This window comes from Delphinus delphis, chromosome 14, assembly GCF_949987515.2.
Source record: "Delphinus delphis chromosome 14, mDelDel1.2, whole genome shotgun sequence".
NCBI classification, from domain to species: domain Eukaryota; kingdom Metazoa; phylum Chordata; class Mammalia; order Artiodactyla; family Delphinidae; genus Delphinus; species Delphinus delphis.
In genome coordinates, this window is record NC_082696.1 from 80,940,868 (window position 1) to 80,961,371 (window position 20,504).

The 20,504-nt window shown below is 47.5% G+C and overlaps 1 protein-coding gene across 2 annotated transcripts in view; it reads left to right on the forward strand.

Annotated features, from left to right (window-relative positions):
- The first annotated feature begins 1,608 nt into the window (after positions 1 to 1,608).
- The window catches only part of B3GAT2 (beta-1,3-glucuronyltransferase 2), a 78,153-nt gene continuing 59,257 nt past the window's right edge, over positions 1,609 to 20,504 (forward strand). For both annotated transcript variants that reach the window (XM_060030393.2, XM_060030395.2), the window contains exon 1: positions 1,609 to 2,765. In XM_060030393.2, the coding sequence (XP_059886376.1) occupies positions 2,169 to 2,765 (597 nt within the window). In that variant the 5' untranslated portion in view covers positions 1,609 to 2,168. The remainder of the gene's footprint in view (positions 2,766 to 20,504) is intronic.

Genomic DNA, 20,504 nt, shown 5'->3' on the forward strand with positions numbered 1-20,504 from the left:
CCGCGAACATGGGAAGGGGTCCGATGGACTCATTGTGTCCTATGTCTTGGAGGCAGTGATCCGCCGATGTGAAGTATGAGCTGTAGGTGATACTGGGAAGTGGGAGAGAAGGTTAGCCCTTGCGAGGATGGCGGGCGGGGTTAGATCTATAAATTTCACTCTCAGGCTTCAGACTCTGGGCGGGAAGTTGGGGAAATTCACGGACGCGCCAGGGCCTGAGGACGGGTGGGAGCAACCACAGCATCCCGGGCTGGGCAGAACCAGATTCCGGGTCCTGAGAAAACCAGGAGCGGCAGAACCGCCGGACAGAGGGGCCTCCGCCCCAGGGCGCTCCCCGCGCGCACACTCGGAGCGCGATCGCAGGGATTTACTTGTGAACGAGCCTGAGGAAGACAGACAGCCAGGGGAAGACAGGCTCAGAAATTATTTATCATAGTCTGGGGGGACAGGCTTTCCTGCTGCTCTGCGTGCGAGCACCTCCCCGGGACGTGACTACGAAGCAAGGTCCTTCTTCTTTCATCCCCGTCCATCACAGACAGCCAGGGACTTAGCCAGTGGGTACGCTAGATAGAAAAAATCCAGACCAAGCGCCTACGTTTACTCGTGCCTTCCAGGCACTGTCATGGTTCCCACACGTCGCCGTGCGCTCCGTTTGGTTTCGAGCGCACCATGCTTACATCTAGGGGGGGCCGGCCCGCCCGGCGGGGCTGTGTCGGGAGAGGCTTCTGCAGGCCGCGCAGAGAAGAAGCCACTGGCTGGACTCGGGGCATCCGCGTCCCGTTTCCTCTGGGCCAACGCCACCAGCCTCGGAGCTTCCTCATCCAGAAAACGAGGTGATTCCACTCCCCAGGCCTTCTCGAAAGGATCGTTGGGCGGGTCGAAAGGAATAATTCTGACGGCAGCCAACTGTGAGGAAATCGGACTCCAAATTAAGAAAGGAAAATAAGTTCCACGTCCTCGGCTGGAGTTTTAGGAATTTCCCCGCAATGATCTAACTGCAGTCAGGCAGCAAACGTTCGGATTGATTCTTTCTTCCGGGCTATCTCACAAGCCAAACACCCGTGTAGGGACCCCTCCGTCTCCCGGGGCTTCTGTTGAGCTCTGCCTTTGGGTGAAAGCGCTTTTTGTCGGCGCTGTGCCGTCCACCCCCAGCACACGAACCCCGCGGCCAGGCGCCAGAGAAGGCATCCTTCGCCCTCTCCCGTCTCCCCTCTCCTCTCACTCTCCACCCGAGGTCTCCCGAGTTTTCCGCACGTGCCTGGGTTTTCCTGGCTGGTCTCCAAAGACCCTGTAGCGTTTCAGACAGCTAAGAGCGCGTGGAGACGGGCGAGTGAGCATCCAGCCCCTGCCCGAGGCCGTGGCGCCCGGGGTGGGGGGGGACCATCCTCTCGCTCCCCGCCGGCGGTGCAGCAGCAGCCTCCGGAGCCGGCTGGCCGGGCCCCCTCCCCGCCTCCCCCTCGCGGCCCCTCTCCGCCAGTAGCAGCGCTGCTGTCTCCCCACAGGAGCACTGGGAGGACGCTGGAGTCCGCAGCGCCCCCGCCCCTCGCTTTTTCTTTCTTTCCTGGCTTTGGGATCTTGCTGCCGGAGCCGGGAGCGGTTCTCCGAAGAGCAGAGCGGAGCGAGGCATCGGAGTGCAGGCTTCCGCTGCGGCGCGCGAGCAGAGCTGGGCGCACGGCATCCCCGGCGTCGCCCTCGGTCCTCGCCGCCGGGGCTGGGATGTGACGAAGGAGAGCCCTCGGCGCCTGCCCCCCGCCCTCGAAGGTGCCCCCGGCAGCGCATCGGGGGCCCGCGGCTGGAGTCCCTTTTCCCGCAGCGCCGCGGGACGGCTCCCAGGTCCCACTCTTCGGAAAGAGCGCGGTGGGATCGCCGCCTTCCCGGCGCTCGGCGTAACTCCGGGGCCGGCAGCGCGCGGCTGGACCGCGTCCCGCTTCCCGCCGACTCCCCGGAGTAGGGGCATCGCCGCCCGCCCTGCAGCCCGAGCTCCTCGGCACCTGCGCGGATCCCCCAGGCCCGGCTCCACACCCCCGCAGCGCCCCGCTACCCACCCCGTGGAGAGCGCGCGGACCGCGGCTTACTGAGCGCGGGCGCCGCCGCCGTCCAAACTGCGCGCTGGGGTCCCCCGGCTCGCCCCGGTCCGGGGCGTCCGAGAGGCCGGGGGAGAGCGCACCATGAAGTCAGTGCTCTTCAGCCGCTTCTTCATCCTCCTGCCCTGGATGCTGATCGTCATCATCATGCTCGACGTGGACACGCGTAGGCCCGCGCCCCCGCTCACCCCGCGCCCCTACTTCTCGCCCTACGCCGGGGGCCGCGGGGGCGCCCGCCTCCCGCTCCGCCGGGGCGGCCCGGGGCGCGGCCGGGAGCAGCGCAACGAGTCGCGGCCGCCGCCGCCACTGCCGCCCGAGCCGCCGCTGCCCACCATCTATGCCATCACGCCCACCTACAGCCGCCCGGTGCAGAAGGCCGAGCTGACACGCCTGGCTAACACGTTCCGCCAGGTGGCGCAGCTGCACTGGATCCTGGTGGAGGACGCGGCTGCGCGCAGCGAGCTGGTGAGCCGCTTCCTGGCGCGCGCTGGGCTGCCCAGCACGCACCTGCACGTGCCCACGCCGCGGCGCTACAAGCGGCCCGGGCTGCCGCGCGCCACCGAGCAGCGCAACGCCGGCTTGGCCTGGTTGCGCCAGAGGCACGGGCACCAGCGCGCGCAGCCCGGCGTGCTCTTCTTCGCCGACGACGACAACACCTACAGTCTCGAGCTCTTCCAGGAGGTAGCGGCCGGCGCGCCCCGCCGGGGGGGTGGGGCAGGCGGGCGGGAGGGGCCCCCGCGTGCCGGTCCTGACGCCGCTGCGCTGGGCAGTGCTCACCTACCCGGGCGCGCACTCGGGACTCGGGGCGCAGAGCTCCGCAGCTCCCCGCTGGCCCCGGGGGTGGAGGGGGTGGGAGGATCACTGTGACTCGGGGAGGGAGTCTGGCGGGGGCTTTGCTGCTCCCCCGCCCCGACACACACACACCGGCCCCACGATTGGGCCGAGGCGGTGGCGTAGGTGTGAGGCGCGGGGATGATTTCTAGGAGCTGGGCTCTGTCCGACCTGAGGATGGAGCTCCGTGGGGCCGGGCTGCGGGAGAGACCGGGGAGGGACCCAGCGCACTGGGGGCGGGCTCGGTGGTCTCCGAGGCCCTTCTGCGCACACAGGTGTGATTCTGAGTCTAGAACCATATCGGGAGGACGGTGGAGAAGGAAACTAAAAATCAGCCCAGAGACACATTTCTCTCGTACAGTCCGCTGGCACGGAAATGGTTACTAGAGAAAACCCTGACTTATAAGGGGTCCTCCTTCCATCTCTTCCCGCACCCCGCAAAGGCCCTTTCAGACTCTAAAGATGACCCCCTTTAAGAGGAAGCCCTCTGGTAACTGAGTCGAGACTGCCCTGCCCTGTGGTTCTGTCTTTCTGCAGTCCGAGGTATTAGCTAGACTGCCCGTTTCCTTTTCCTTACCCTTCTCTAGGACCCTCTTTGGACACTCTGGCACCGGACCATTGCATCCTGGTGCCCGCCATGAGGTCCTCGGCGCAGCCCGGCCTGCTGCTGCTGCGATGGCACAGTTTCCCTTGGCGGCTACAGGTGCACAAAGCCATCAGGCACCCGGTTAGAACAGGTGTTAGTTCTTGAGGCTGGTATATTGCCGCCTGAGTGTGTGCGCATGCGCGGGCGTTCTGCAAATGAGGCTGGATTGCGTAGTTTTTCACTTTTCTTGTTCCTCTTCCACAAATATAGCGGAAAAAAAAATCTTGGGCTTTTTGATATATCGTGGGACTGTTGCCTTCCTCTCCCCCAAATTCCTGACATCCTGCCTCCGAGACGCCATCATCCCTCCTCTTCCGCCAAGTAAACTGGACAATCTGTACGTCTAGAAATCACAAACGTCCCATGCTTTCATCCAGATATCTCAGTTTGGCTTTCATAACCTCAGGACGGAGCTATTCTGTACCTCTCCAGCTTAATTTTTCTGCCTGTGTCGCTTTAAAAATCCATTTCTTAAGGGCAATTGCTACCTTCATTTCTTTTTTTTTTCTTTTCTTTTTTTTTTTTTTTTTGCGGTACGCGGGCCTTTCACTGTTGTGGCCTCTCCCGTTGCGGAGCACAGGCTCCGGACGCGCAGCCCCAGCGGCCATGGCTCACGGGCCCAGCCGCTCCGCGGCATGTGGGATCTTCCCGGACCGGGGCACGAACCCGTGTCCCCTGCATCGACAGGCGGACTCCCAACCACTGCGCCGCCAGGGAAGCCCGCTGCCTTCATTTCTATTCATCCTCTCCTGCTTCATGAATAAAAGGACCAGTCATTGCTCCCATCTTTTCTTTTCATGCTTTCGCGATGAAGGGCTTTCTTCACATGTTCCGTCCCCCCCGAAGAAATCAATAAGCTTGTCATCTATAGTATGGTCTTCATTATAACCAAGATTAGAGATATCATCTGATGTTTTAAGTTGGGTTCTTATTGTGATCCTGTTTGCGTACTCTTGCCCCCAAAAGACGTGGTTTGTATTCTGAAGCAAAGACCCTTACATTTCAGTACACCATCATTTTAAACCCCAAAGTCTTTTTAAAAAATAATATTTATTTATTGCTTATCATATTCTAGTGGGATCTTAGGTTTAGTTTTTTTTTTAAACATCTTTATTGGAGTATAATTGCTTTACGGAGTGTGTTAGTTTCTGCTTTATAACAAAGTGAATCAGCTATACATATACATTATATCCCCATATCTCTTCCCTCCTGCGTCTCCCTCCCTCCCACCTTCATTATCCCCACCCACTCACCCCCCACCCCCTCTAGGTGGTCACAAAGCACCTAGCAGATCTCCCTGTGCTATGTGGCTGCTTCCCACTAGCTATCGTAAACCCCAAAGTCTTTTTTCCTTCTTCTACAACTTGGAAGTTGCCCTACCTGTGAAAATGTGTGGTCTTATGTAAGCAAAATACTGAGCATTATTATTAATTAACCTTTTAAGGGGACGGGCTATGAAGAGCCGTGAGTTTCAGTTTCTTCCAGCTTCTAGCCAGTTGGTGTGAGGTATTGGATTGAATTGGCACAGAGTTAGCACAGACGGGCAGAGAAACGGCTCAGAACACAGTCTTCCTTTGATGCTTCCCAAACTGAAAGGAAGGCTTGGTGGTGGTGGATATGAAGCAGCAGAAGAATGCAGCAGGGTTTTTTTTTATTGGTCCACGGGGGAGAAAAGAGAGAGAGAAGATAAAAGAAAGAGGCGAGGGTAAGGAGAAAACAATAGCTTTGGCTGAGAGGAAACTATATAGGAAAGAAATGCAAAACTTTCAAGACACTAACGTTTTGTACAGTTGGAAGTAATGAAATATTCAAAATCAACTTAAGAGCATGTGCAACTGTTAATTAAGGAGCGGTGCCACATATACGAAATAAACAAGAGAAGGGATTTTTTAAAAAGCATAACATGCATGATACACTTAGAATTTAAGTTCTGTAGCTCCTGGAGGTTCCTCCCAGACAGGCATTTTGGGACTAATCCCCTTCTCACCCACCGTCCCTCCCCCAGCACAGTGTTTTTGGACAAAGCAGGCATCTCTGTGTTCACCAGGCATCTATGTTGAGACATGCAGTCTTCTTTTACAGCACATTCTTTTCACGGCAAGCAGGATTGCACTCTCTAAAAAGTCAGATTAGTGGAGTTTATGCATCCTTAGTCTTGTGCATTAATGAGCTGGCCTACTCTCCACCAGTTCTGGGAATAATGATTCCATGCGGATTGCAGTCTAGACAGTGCTCTCTTGGAGAAAAGGTAGGACCAGTTAAAACATCTAAAAACTACAGCTCCTTGGGTGGGAGGGCAGGTGCTGATCAGGGATGCTGTAGGGCCAGGCGTATATCTAAGCCCTTTCTGTGGTGCACACACAAATTCATTTTTAAGTAATTCACAGTACCTTAGGAAAGAGTGTCCTGAGTTAACCTTCATCTTTTATTCATGGTGCCCCTCATTTCCACGGTTGATGTTAACACAGATAAGATAAAAGGAGGAAAATGAACCAGGTACAAATGAGCTCACTAAGCATTGGCTGCAAATGAAGGCAAGTAAAAGCTGAAAGGTCTCCAAATTAAATGAAAGGTGCAGTAGGCTCCCTGTGTCCAATTATTCCTCCCTGGTAACTGGAATGGAGCCTTCTTCTCCCATCCAGCTAGCTAATTCTCAGGCTCCCCTTTCAACTGAGCTGTGCCACCAGGAAAGAAATATTTGCATCGAACAATCCTATGCTTAGTAGCCAAATCATTTGCAAATGAAGCTGTGTGAATTGTAGCCGCAGAAGCTGGGCTGTCCATTGGAGAAGGAGGTGCCTGGAGTTTTCCACGTTGCCAGTAACTCAGCATGGCCTCTTCCTGTGGCCTTGATGGGGTTTGGCACCGTGGCTCCCGGGTAACCCTGCTGCCCGCCGCCTGCACACCCCATCGACATAGCTCTCCGGAAGCGCTGATTCGCAAAGGATGTACACGGCTTTCGTAAAAATGGCAGCCACAGACCAACGGGACTGTAGCTGGTCACGTTTTCAATAACGCTATTGATCAGGTTTGTGTCCTTTGCTAGAAAACCTTCCAAGCTCTCTCGAGTTCAAAGCAGCCGCCTTTCAGGTGAAGTTACTTTCACCTTGGGAAACCCGTTGAGTTGAGAGGTTAAAAAAGGGCACTTTCCAAGCAAGAAAATGAAACTTTTAAAACTTTAAATTGAGCGAGGTGAGGCTGAAAGACAAGCTGACTCTGAAAACACCTTAGGGGCTCAGGAAAGGGCTCAGTTAATGAGACCAGCTTTGGAAGACGTTTCTGGCAAGCAGTGAACTAGAGAGGCCCTTTGTTGGATGCTGTGTTGGGTGCAGTGAAGCGGTTTGTGTGCCGGGAGTGGTGAGGGCGAGTTTGTCCTGCTCTTTTCTGATCATTTATACATATGTTCCTCCCTTTACATGCAGCTCACTGGAGCCCCTAATCCAAAGGATGTTCAGATTTACAGTGTTCGGCACTTTCCCCCTAAATAGTAGATTCTGGATGTATTTCCTGAAAGGAGACAGGAGATCTCCCTTTCCTTTTTCCCCTGACGCAGTTACTTGGTGTGGGATGTTTATCTTTTCAAAGTGAAGAAACCTCAAAGATTCTCTTAGGGGGTAGCATCCAACGACGATTTTACCTGAAATGCTCCCCTTGTGTTTTCTTTCTTCCCACCTAAAAGCATGTTAATAGCCACACCATAAGTCTGATCAAATGTGAGAACTGTGTAAACTGGATTTATAAAACTACGGGCAGCTTTCTTAGGCTATCAGTGTTAAATCTGTACGTTTTCTTTACTCCCGCTGGGTGGACAGTACTTGAGCTGTGGTTCCTTTTGGACAGGGTTCTCCTTGGACACCAGCAGTTTTCATTTGGATTTTGATATTTTAATGGGCCAGAAATAACTCTGGGTTTAAAAGGCCTTCTCTCTTCTGCCTCTTCCTATTGTCTTTTTCCCATTCTTCGTCCTCCAACCTACTTTTCACCGATTATTCTGTCTCATGAATAGACATGAAGGCATGTCCGGGCTGTTGTCGGCTACAATGAATGTGTGTCTTTTAAGCATTTAGACTTTGTCTGAAGCTTCTTGGAAACTAGTGGGCGACTCCATTTTCTTCCATCTACCCCACTTGCCTCTGGATTGCAGGCTTGTAAATTTTCTCGTGTGAACAGTAGTGGAATAGTAATTGCTTTTAAGGCATGCTACAGAAGCAGAATAGAAGAACCGAAGTCGACGGCCTTATTTATTAACTATCCCAGGTGCTACTCAAGTAGTGGGGGTTTTTTGGTACAGAATTCAATAATCTTCAGAGATATCTATTCAGACCTCTTGGACTCTGATGAAATATTTGCTTGGTCTGCATAAATTAAGATAACATTATTTATCTTTGATTTGCAGTGCTGTTGAAGCATGCCATTTAGGTTTTGCGTAGTTATCAAATTCTCCCCTGAAACACAAATAAAATCGTCATACCAATCCCTAGGTAGGTAGGTAGGTAGGCCGCTAAGTAGGCAGGTTTAGATTTCCAGTTCATAGAAATAAACTAAGATAATCCATTGTTCGTACCAGGTCATTTTTGGGGACAACTTTAAATAAATGTGTAAGATACCCTTTACCATGGATACAAGCAAAATGAGCACTTACTGTGGGCCACGAACCATATTTCGGGTTTTACGTGTATTAGCTCATTTGATCCTCACATCAGCCCCTGAGGTAGGGTCTAGTATGGCCCCCATTCTCCACCGTCCTAATGCTAATGTTTAGGCATGAACACAGTTCTCTGGTGAGTGCAGGGACTTTTAAAAATACAGCCTGGATCTAATATAGTCGTTACCCGGATCGCTAAAATCAGCGTCCCCCGTTTCCAGAAGAGCTGAAGTAGCAGGAAGTGGCTTACAAGGTCATGGAGCTGTTCCGAGACAGGATGGGGGGCCCAGTGCCCCGGTTCTGGAGCCTGCCCTCTGACGCCCTGCAACCCATCCCACTATCGTGTATAGTCAGGTGGGCGCGTGTCATTGTGACTCCGATCGGCCGGAGTCCTCTGATACCATTCTAGCTTCTGCCGTCCTTGAACTCGGGTCTGTCTTCTTTTCTAAGCATTTATATTAATTGTTTTGTATTGAGATCTAGTTGATTTACAATGTTGTGTTCATCTCAGGTGTGCAGCAAAGTGATGCAGTGTTAGATACGGGTCTGTCTTCTGGGCTGTTGTCAACTTCTCATGTTCTCTCTTGACCTTTTCTTCCTGATGTAATTGGATCTTATGGAAATTTTGCCTCCTCCCTGTCTCACCAAGAGACCGTTTGATTTTTAGATTATGTTTTCAAGTCAGGTGAAAACTGCCAAGTTAGTGCGTGCCCTGTAGTCTTATATGTTCTTGAACTGTATATTCCTGGGAACAGGTAAGAATTAATTTCTGCAAGAAGATGAAACATTAATTTTTTTTTCCTCAGTTGATATGTGTACATCAGCAACGGTATCTGCTGGGCGTGTACCCTGTCAGGGCAGACAGATGGAAGGGAAGAATAATTTTCAGGATAGAATGATGATGGGGGGTGACGCTGGATTGTTCCAGGTGGGCTCAGTGGTTTACCATCAGGACAGAGGAGCGGGGCTGGGGACCTCAGCCAGTCTGAGCTGCAGCTGGTGTGGGTGACACACCCCTGCCAGTTGCTTCCTCCCATGGGCGCTGGGGCAGCCCCCCCCCCACCCCCGGAGCACAAGATGAGCTTGTAGGAACCTTTGAGGTGGTCATTACACTGACCACTGCTGGCCCGCACTCACAGATTCACCAGACGACTCCCTTGTGGGTAGGAGGTTTGTTAATGGTCTGATTCTTCTGGTACTAGAAATTTCCCTGGATTAAAAACAAAATTAGTAAATCCTGAGGTGGGTCTTTTTGCATCCTAGGAAAACCTTGAGGATGGCTGTTCTTTACCAAAAGTCAGATTATTTGGTCTTTTTCCCCAAATAACTAAAAACTCAGTTGTTTTTGCCCCCCCCCCCCATCTCCTCCATCAGTGGAAAGAGAACTTTAGACAGTATGTGAGTTACGTGCAGGATCTAAGAACGTCGTTCCTGCCGCCCAAATAGTAGGTATTTGTCGATTGTCTCTTCATCTCTCTAATGAAAGCTGCATGTGCTAAATGCTGAGTGTTTGCCATTAACTGGGTTTTCCCTGATCTAAGTGTATTCTAGCAGTAATAGGGTATCACTGTGCCAGATTCCTTGTGCCTACTTGGGCTTAATTAAACATGACCATGTTCAGAAGATATTTGAACGTAATGAATTCGTATCCTCCTCCAGATGTTAATTGAGCACCTACTATGTGCCGGGCGCTGTGTTAGTTACTGCAGGGCGGAACAGCGCTGTGAACGCAGAGCGTCCCCGCCCTCTCAGATTGAGCATCTGGACCACATCTGCACACTAAGATCAGTGCCTGTTGAGAGAAACGCAGGTGCCTGGGTGGGTAAAGCAGAGGCCCCGATGGAGCTGTGAGTTGTAGGAGGGAGTGACATGTGAGCTGACACCTAAAGGAGGAGGGCTGGGTGGGGCATGGGGCAGGGAGGAAAGAGCCCTCCAGCAGAGAAAGCCATGCTCGCCAACAGTCTGTGAATTTGGAAAGTGTGGACACAGCAGTGTGAGGGACATGCCTTTACTTTTTTACATCTACTTTTCAGATGCCCCATCAGGCAAAGCTTTGACCTTTACGTTCTTAATTAGAACTTGGATTAGGTGGGTAGTAAATTAATAGAAAAAATGTAGATATATATATTTGTCCATCTAGTTGTACCAAGGAATTGTTAATTCGTTATGTATTAACGAATTGTTAATGTAGACAGTTGTGATTCATTGTGGCAGCTAACATCACTTTATGTAACAGAGTGCAGCATGTGTGTTGCAGTTCACCGTCTCTCCCGCTAGAATATAAACTCCGTGAGGGTAGGAATTTTCTTCTGTTCACTGCTGTGTCTCTAGTGTCTGGCATTTAGTAAATGCTCACTCAAAACCTGTGGAAAGAATGAGTGGATTGTAGGAAGCTTTGGAGCTGAGGGACTCTGTTCCCTCCCGAAGGAGGCTGTTCCTGGAAAGGGGCCCCCGCACAGAGACTGTCAGTCAGATCACAGCCTTAAAGTCTGTGTGTGGGGCTAGGGTTACACTGAGCCCTTTAAGTAGTAACTGGAAGAAAAATTGGTCCCTGCTCTGACTCTGAGAGCTTTCAGTGCTAAGGAGAGGGGGAGAGAGACCCGTGAACATTAGTGTGTAGCCAGGCGTCCCTGTGGATGCCTTGAGGGCGAGGGGAGGGGTGTGGAGCCCGCGGGGGGTGTGTCCGCTTCCCACGTGTGAGGCTGGAGGCTGGTGGGGGACTCGAGCGGGAGCTTGGGGGTTAAACAGCCCCACGTTCAAGTCCAGCCTCACCTCCCAGTGGTCGTGGGACATCGGCGAGGGTTGCCTGCCCTCCTATGATGGCCCCCAGTACTGAACAGAGGTGCCTTATAAACGTTTGTTTTTTTTTAACATCTTTATTGGAGTATAATTGCTTTACAATGGTGTGTTAGTTTCTGCTTTATAACAAAGTGAATCAGTTATACATATACATATGTTCCCATATCTCTTCCCTCTTGCATCTCCCTCCCTCCCACCCTCCCTATCCCACCCCTCTAGGTGGTCACAAAGCACCGAGCTGATCTCCCTGTGCTACGTGGCTGCTTCCCACTAGCTATCTACCTTACGTTTGGTAGTGTATATATGTCCATGCCTCTCTCTCACTTTGTCACAGCTCACCCTTCCCCCTCCCCATATCCTTGAGTCCATTCTCTAGTAGGTCTGTGTCTTTATTCCCATCTTACCCCTAGGTTCTTCATGACCTTTTCTTTTTTTTCTTAGATTCCATATATATGTGTTAGCATACGGTATTTGTCTTTCTCCTTCTGACTTACTTCACTCTGAATGACAGACTCTAGGTCCAACCACCTCACTACAAATAACTCAACTTCGTTTCTTTTTATGGCTGAGTAATATTCCATTGTATATATGTGCCACATCTTCTTTATCCATTTATCCAATGATGGGCACTTAGGGTGCTTCCATAAACATTCTTTTCCCCTGCTTCCCTGTGGTGGCTGCCCGGGTGACGGGTCTCCCACAGAGCTGTGCTGTCCCACTTGGGTAACTGCCTCTGAGTCCTCTGCTCCTGAAATCTGGACGGAGTTTCTGGAGGCCTGGAGGGGAGGAGGGTCTGAAGTGCTTGATTTTCCCAAGTTAGTCTGTATCTGGGGGAACTGGGAAATTGGGGATCTGAATTACACCGCTGGGTTAGGACGGTGATTAGCGAGACAGGAGTTAAAGAGGGCTTGTCGATAAAGGGTCCTGGAGGAGGTGAGATGGGAGAGAGTAGAAAGCAGCTTAAGGAGGTTTTAGGCTGGGAGGATGTAGAAGGATGTCCTCCTGCGGGTCAGGAGGTGTGGGGCTGGCTGGGGAGTGTGTGCAAGGTCGCAGGTTGGCGTGCCTGGGTCTCAGAGCAGGGCATACACGCAACTTCCTGCAGCTCCTGGGCGTGCGTGTTAGTTACGGTTGGGGCCCCAGCCTCTGGCGTGGACCTAGGGTGTTTTACATGATAGGTTCTTTCTGCCATGAATGGACGAATCAAAGAGGCAACATGTTACAAAGGAGGGCGCAGCTTAATAGGAATGAAATGAATCCACTTTTCAGGCACATGATTAGAAGCAGTAGCTTGATTTTTTAAGGGTCGTCTGCTGGGTGGGAAGGTTAGCTGTATCGGGCTCCCCAGCACCTATTGACAGAGGAAGCAGGGAGGATCGACTGGACAGGCTTTCCCTGTGCCCAGGCCCCTCCAGCCTTGGCTGGAACACTGAGGGGCATCCGATGCCTGGCACTTATGGGGAGGTTCACCCCGAGCTGCTTTCTGGTTTTTCAAATGTTGCTTAAATTTTCATCAATAAAAACATTTTTTAGCCCATTTCCTGCCATCCTGGGGAAGATGTAGCCATTGGAGTGGGGGCTGCGTGCGTGCGTGTGGCCCCATCTGTCCGTCCGCAGGTCCCTGGGTACCTTCTGGGCTGTATGGGTGCAGATGGCTCTCTCCTCTCCCTGTTCTTTCTTCACAGAGTCTGTGCCATGCAGGTTAGTCTCTGACCAGAAGTGTGATCACACCCAGGGGTCTTTGATATTTTCTGTTCATGTAACTCCTAAAAGAATTCGGTAAAATTACATTCCCTCTAGGATATTTTCAAATTGATGTCTACATTTTTAAAATCATTTAAAATAGCTGCAAAGCACGTGATTTCCAGGGTATTATAGTGAATCACTCTGTTGTACATCTGAAACTAATATAATATTGCAAATCAACTATACTTCAATAAAAAAAGGTCTCTGTAGGTTTGGGTTAACAGTATAATTAGGAGGTGTAAACAAGTCATCAAAACAACGTAAATGTTACAGAGTTGTAGAATTAATTAAGTATAAAAGCTACATTTCTTGGAACTTGATTTCTTACTGGAATAGATGAAGCATGTTGTTGCTGTTGATACATACTTTGTATCATTGTTGAGTGTTACTTATTACTAGAAGGAGGTGGGGTTTAGCAGAAGTTTGGTTGCCATTGGGTCACCCTTGTTTAGATGAAGAATAAGGTGGAAAGCATTTTCTTCTAGCAGAGTTCTTCACGTTTTTGAACCCTCAAGTTCTAAGCCGAAAGTCCTATGTTGATCTCTTAGCAAAAATGATTTTAATAATCTATGGATGACATTCATTCAATTTTGCTGAAAAAAATCATGTCGAAACCTTCTGTCTTCTAAAAGGACTTATTACCCATTCATTAGAGAGGTTAGTTTTCTTAATAAGACAGCAGTATTTCTAACTGCCTTTGTCTGGTCCTAGAGCACATTCAATATGATCCAGGATGGATATGAAGCTGGAGCAGGCCAACTGGGACAAGGATGGGTGAAAGGCAGGACCTGCCCCTCCATCCGAGGAGCAGATTTAGGGGAGCATATGCAGGGTGGCCCAGGGGTTGAGAACGTGTCCCCTTAAAGGTATCTGCGCTCACATGGTCCAGGAGAGTCTTCGTAGATGCCCGAGGCCCAGGCACCCCCAGCCTGAAAACTGCTGTTTTGGTAGAAGGAGCATTAAGTTAGGAACTGGAAACTGTGGGATCCAGGCCCGGCCGAGCCTCAGCCCTCGTGACCGCAGGGGTGTTGACCCTTTGCTGTGTGCTAGGCCCCATGTTAGGCGCTGAGATGTTTAATTCTCCTCGTGTGTCTCAGGCGGGAACCAGGGTGTCCTTTTTACAAATGAAGAGAAGCCCTACTATTCAGCTTCCCCACAGGCCTGGGGGTAACGTGTACAGTTGTAGGGACTCCGTGAGGGGATACATGTGTCACGTGGGTCAGAAGGGCAGCTTCCCCACCCACCTGGACATCCGCTGTCCCGGGGGTCTGGCCCCAGGAGCTGGGGAGAGGCTGCAGAAGACACGATGCCCCAGCGCCCCCTGCTGCCGTGCCTGCACAGCCCCAGCAGTCGGCCGACGGGGTCCACGTGTGGACACGTTATCATCTAGAGAAACTCGACGTTGCAAGACTAAAATGCGTGTCCTTCTTAAAGGTCAAGTGACAGTTTGGGGATATTTTTGTAACTTTGAAAAGTTCCTCCACTGCATCTGTTCACGCTGGCGAAAGTGCTCGAGGCGTCCTTGGGAAGTCTCTCTGCCAGGGGAGCTGCAGCCTCGCTTTGCAGAGAAGCTCGGGCTCCCACTTTGCAGAGAGCTGGGGCGTGGGGCTCTTGCTAATTGCCTTTGATCCCTGCCGGGCATACTCAAAAGACAGGTTTTATGCTCTTTACCTGTTCTGGTCTTGCCTTTCCCCTCTGTTTAGGGATTTTAAAAAGATTTAAAAACAGAAACATAATAAGAACCTGCTGTATGACACAGGGAACTCTACTCAACACTCTGACATGGCCTGTATGGAAACAGAATCTAAGAAAGAGTGGATATATGTACATGTATAACTGGTTCACTTTGCTGTACGCCTGAAACTAGCACAACACTGTACATCAACAATACTCCAAGAAAAAGTCATCTTAAATAATTTTTTTAAAACCCCCAAAGCGTTAATATAAAGTCGTGTTGACAGTGCTTGTGGTGTCTGTGGGTGATGATTTGTGGCTTTACGGCACTCCGGAGTTTCCTCTGAAAACCAGTTGATGGTCCTGTAGATTAAAATATAGGCATTCATTTGGTTGCTCTTGGAAATCCGGTGACATTTAAAAGCAAACGCCTATTCTCTGTTTCTTGTTATGTCTCTCTTCCCTCCTTGGCAAGGGCCGTGGGGCAGAAACAAAAGTTGAGTATGCGTTTTAGAATTTTTATTATGGTAAAATATGTGTAACATGAAGTTTACCATTTTAACCGTTTTTAAGCGTGCAGATCCGTGGCGTTTGAGTACATCCACTCTGTTGTGCAGTCATCACCTCTGTCCATCTCCAGAACTTTTTCGTCATCCAAACTGAAACTCTGTACCCTTTAAACAATAACTCCCCAATGGCCCTCCCTTCCAGCCCCTCATAACCTATAATCTACTTTCTGTCTCTATGAATTGGGCTATCCCAGGTACCTCCTATGAGGTAGAATCATGCAATATCTGTCCCTTGGGGTCTGGCTTATTTTACTTTATGTAATGTCTTCACAGTTGATCCACATCGTAGCACGTATCAAAATTCCATTCCTTTTTAAGGTTGAAAACTATTCCGTCGTATGTACGGACGATATTTTGTTTATCCATTCAACGACCAACGGATGCCGGGTTGTTTCCACCTTTCGGTTGTTGCGAATGCATCTTTGAACGTTGGTATACAAATATGTGTTTGAGTGTCTGCTTTCAATGCTTCTATGTGTACATATTCAGAAGTGGAAAATATGGTAATTCTGCGTCTAAATTTTTGAGGAACTGCCATACTGTTTTTCCAACTGTTGTTTATTTTTTATAATAGACAACCTAAGGGATGTGAGGTGATATCTCATGGTTTTGATTTATATTTCCCTAGTGGTTAGTGATGCTGACCATTTTTTTCTTGCACTTGTACTATTTGTATATCTTTTCTGGAGAAATGTCTATTCGTGTCCTTTGCCCATTTTGGAATTAGGTTTGTTTGTTTTTGTTGAGTTTTAGGAGTTCTTTATATATTCTGGATATTAGTCCTATATCAGATACGTGATTTGCAAATATGTTCTCCCATTCTGAGAGGTGCTTTTTTATTCTGTTGATAGTGTCTTAAAGTTTTAAATTTTGATGGAGTTCAGCTTATCTATTTTTTTCTTTTGTTGCCTGTGCTTTTGGTATCATGACCAAAAAAATTGTTGCCAAATTCAATGTCATGAAGCCTTCCCCCTGTGTTTTCTTCTAATAGTTGCAGAATTTTAGCTCTTTTGATTAGGTAATTAATATTGATTCATTTGGAGTTAATTTTTGTACAAAATATTACATGGTATCTTTTGCATGTGGATATCTAGTTTTTCCCAGCCCCATTTGTTGAAAGGACTGTCCTTTCCCCATTGAATGGTATTGGCACCCTTGCTAAAAGTCATTTGACCGTATATATGTGACCGTTTATTTCTAAGCCCTTTATTCTACTCCACTAGTCGACATGTCTGTCTTTATGCCAGTTCCATACTGTTTCGGTTACTGTTGATTTCAAGTAAGTTTTAAAATCAGGAAGTATGGGTCCTTCAGCTTTCTTTTTCAAGATTTTTTGGACTATTTGGGGTCCCTTACGATTCCATTTGATTGTGGGGTGGATTTTTCTATTTCTGCAAAAATCACCGGAGTTTTGAGGGATTGCATTAAATGTGCACATTGCTTTGGGTAGTATTGGTATCTTGACAATATTAAGTCTGTGAGTCCATGAACATGAGACATCATTCCAGTTATTTATGCCTTCTCTAATTTCTTGCAGCAGTGTTTTATAGTTTTCAGTGTACAAATATTTTGCTTCCTTGGTTAGGATTCTTCTTCTTTTTTTTTTTTTTTTACATCTTTATTGGAGTATAATTGCTTTACAATGGTGTGTTAGTTTCTGCTTTATAACAAAGTGAATCAGTTATACATATACGTATGTTCCCATATCTCTTCCCTCTTGCATCTCCCTCCCTCCCACCCTCCCTATCCCACCCCTCTAGGTGGTCACAAACCACCTAGCTGATCTCCCTGTGCTATGCGGCTGCTTCCCACTAGCTATCTGTTTTACGATTGGTAGTGTATATATGTCCATGCCACTCTCTCACTTTGTCACAGCTTACCCTTCCCCCTCCCCATATCCTCAAGTCTGTTCTCTAGTAGGTCTGTATCTTTATTCCTGTCTTACCCCTAGGCTCTTCATGACATTTTCTTTTCTTAAATTCCATATATATGTGTTAGGATACGGTATTTGTCTTTCTCTTTCTGACTTACTTCACTCTGTATGACAGACTCTAGGTCCATCCACCTCATTACAGATACCTCAATTTCGTTTCTTTTTATGGCTGAGTAATATTCCATTGTATATATGTGCCACATTTTCTTTATCCATTCATCTGATGATGGTCACTTAGGTTGTTCCTATCTCCGGGCTATTGTAAATAGAGCTGCAGTGAACATTTTGGTACATTACTCTTTTTGAATTATGGTTTTCTCAGGGTATATGCCCAGTAGTGGGATTGCTGGGTCATATGGTAGTTCTATTTGTAGTTTTTTAAGGAACCTCCATACTGTTCTCCATAGTGGCTGTACCACTTCACATTCCCACCAGCAGTGCAAGAGTGTTCCCTTTTCTCCACACCCTCTCCAGCATTTATTGTTTCTAGATTTTTAGATAATGGCCATTCTGACTGGTATGAGGTGATACCTCGTAGTTTTGATTTGCCTTTCTCTAATGATTAATGATGTTGGGCATTCTTTCACGTGTTTGCAGGCAGTCTGTATATCTTCTTTGGAGAAATGTCTATTTAGGTCTTCTGCCCAGTTTTGGATTGGGTTGTTTGTTTTTTTGTTATTGAGCTGCATGAGTTGCTTATAAATTTTGGAGATTAATCCTTTGTCAGTTGCTTCATTTGCAAATATTTTCTCTCATTCTGAGGGTTGTCTTTTGGTCTTGTTTATAGTTTCCTTTACTGTGCAAAAGCTTTGAAGTTTCATTAGGTCCCATTTGTTTCTTTTTATTTTAGTTTCCATTTCTCTAGGAGGTGGGTCAAAAAGGATCTTGCTGTGATTTATGTCATAGACTGTTCTGCCTATGTTTTCCTCTAAGAATTTGATAGCGTCTGGCCTTACATTTAGGTCTTTAATCCATTTTGAGCTTATTTTTGTGTATGGTGTTAGGGAGTGATCTAATCTCATACTTTTACATGTACATGTCCAGTTTTCCCAGCATCACATATTGAAATACTGTCCTTTCTCCACTGTACATTCCTGCCTCCTTTATCAAAGATAAGGCGACCATATGTGCGTGGGTTTATCTCTGGGCTTTCTATCCTGTTCCATTGATTTCTTTTTCTGTTTTTGTGCCAGTACCATACTGTCTTGATTACTGTAGCTTTGTAGTATAGTCTGAAGTCAGGGAGCCTGATTCCTCCAACTCCGTTTTTCGTTCTCAAGATTCCTTTGGCTATTCGGGGTCATTTGTGTTTCCATACAAATTGTGAAATTTTTTGTTCTAGTTCTGTGAAAAATGCCAGTGGTAGTTTAATAGGGATTGCATTGAATCTGTAGATTGCTTTGGGTAGCAGAGTCATTTTCACAATGTTGATTCTTCCAATCCAAGAACATGGTATATCTCTCCATCTTTTTTTTTTTTTTTTTTGCGGTACACGGGCCTCTCACTGTTGTGGCCTCTCCCGTTGCAGAGCACAGGCTCCAGACGCGCAATCTCAGTGGCCATGACTCACGGGCCCAGCCGCTCCGCGGCATGTGGGCTCCTCCCAGACCGGGGCACGAACCCACATCCCCTGCATCGGCAGGCGGACTCTCAACCACTGCGCCACCAGGGAAGCCCTCTCTCCATCTATTTGTATCATCTTTAATTTCTTTCATCAGTGTCTTATAATTTTCTGCATACAGGTCTTTTGTCTCCTTAGGTAGGTTTATTCCTAGATACTTTATTCTTTTTGTTTCCATGGTAAATGGGAGTGTTTTCTTGATTTCACTTTCAGATTTTTCATCATTAGTGTATAGAAATGCCAGAGATTTCTGTGCATTAATTTTGTATCCTGCTACTTTGCCAAATTCATTGATTAGCACTAGTAGTATTCTGGTAGCATCTTTAGGACTCTCTATGTATAGTATTATGTCATCTGCAAACAGTGACAGCTTTACTTCTTCTTTTCCGATTTGGATTCCTTTTATTTCCTTTTCTTCTCTGATTGCTGTGGCTAAAACTTCCAAAACTATGTTGAATAAGAGTGGTGAGAGTGGGCAACCTTGTCTTGTTCCTGACCTTAGTGGAAATGGTTTCAGTTTTTCACCATTAAGGACGATGTTGGCTGTGGGTTTGTCATATATGGCCTTTATTATGTTGAGGTAAGTTCCCTCTATGCCTACTTTCTGCAGGGTTTTTTATCATAAATGGGTATTGAATTTTGTCAAAAGCTTTTTCTGCATCTATTGAGATGATCATATATTTTTTCTCCTTCAGTTTGTTAATATGGTGTATCACATTGATTGATTTGCATATATTGAAGAATCCTTGCATTCCTGGAATAAACCCCACTTGATCATGGTGTATGATCCTTTTAATGTGCTGTTGGATTCTGTTTGCTAGTATTTTGTTGAGGATTTTTGCGTCTCTGTTCATCAGTGATATTGGCCTGTAGTTTTCTTTCTTTGTAACATCCTTGTCTGGTTTTGGTGTCAGGGTGATAGTGGCCTCAGAGAATGAGTTTGCAAGTGTTCCTCCCTCTGCTATATTTTGGAAGAGTTTGAGAAGGTAGGTGTTAGCTCTCCTCTAAATGTTTGATAGAATTCACCTGTGAAGCCATCTGGTCCTGGGCTTTTGTTTGTTGGAAGATTTTTAATCACAGTTTCAATTTCAGTGCTTGTGATTGGTCTGTTCATATTTTCTGTTTCTTCCTGATTCAGGCTTGGCAGGTTGTGCATTCTAAGAATGTGTCCATTTCTTCCAGGTTGTCCATTTTATTGGCATAGAGTTGCTTGTAGTAATCTGTCATGATCTTTTGTATTTCTGCAGTGTCAGTTGTTACTTCTTTTTCATTTCTAATTCTATTGATTTGAGTCTTCTCCCTTTTTTTCTTGAGTCTGGCTAATGGTTTATCAATTTTGTTTATCTTCTCAAAGAACCAGCTTTTAGTTTTATTGATCTTTGCTATCATTTCCTTCATATATTTCTGATCTGATTTTTATGATTTCTTTCCTTCTGCTAACTTTGGGATTTTTTAGTTCTTCTTTCTCTAATTGCTTTAGGTGCAAGGTTAGGTTGTTTATTCGAGGTGTTTCCTATTTCTTAAGGTAGGATTGTATTGCTATAAAATTCCCTCTTAGAACTGCTTTTGCTGCATCCCATAGGTTTTTGGTCATCATGTCTACATTGTCATTTGTGTCTAGTTATTTTTTAATTTCCTCTTTGATTTCTTCAGTGATCACTTCGTTATTAAGTAGTGTATTGTTTAGCCTCCGTGTGTTTGTATTTTTTACAGATCTTTTCCTGTAATTGATATCTAGTCTCATAGCATTGTGGTCAGAAAAGATACTTGATACAATTTCAATTTTCTTAAATTTACCAAGGCTTGATTTGTGACCCAAGATATGATCTATCCTGGAGAATGTTGCATGAAAACTTGAGAAAAATGTGTATTCTGTTGTTTTTGGATGGAATGTCCTATAAATATCAATTAAGTCCATCTTGTTTGATGTATCCTTTAAAGCTTGTGTTTCCTTATTTA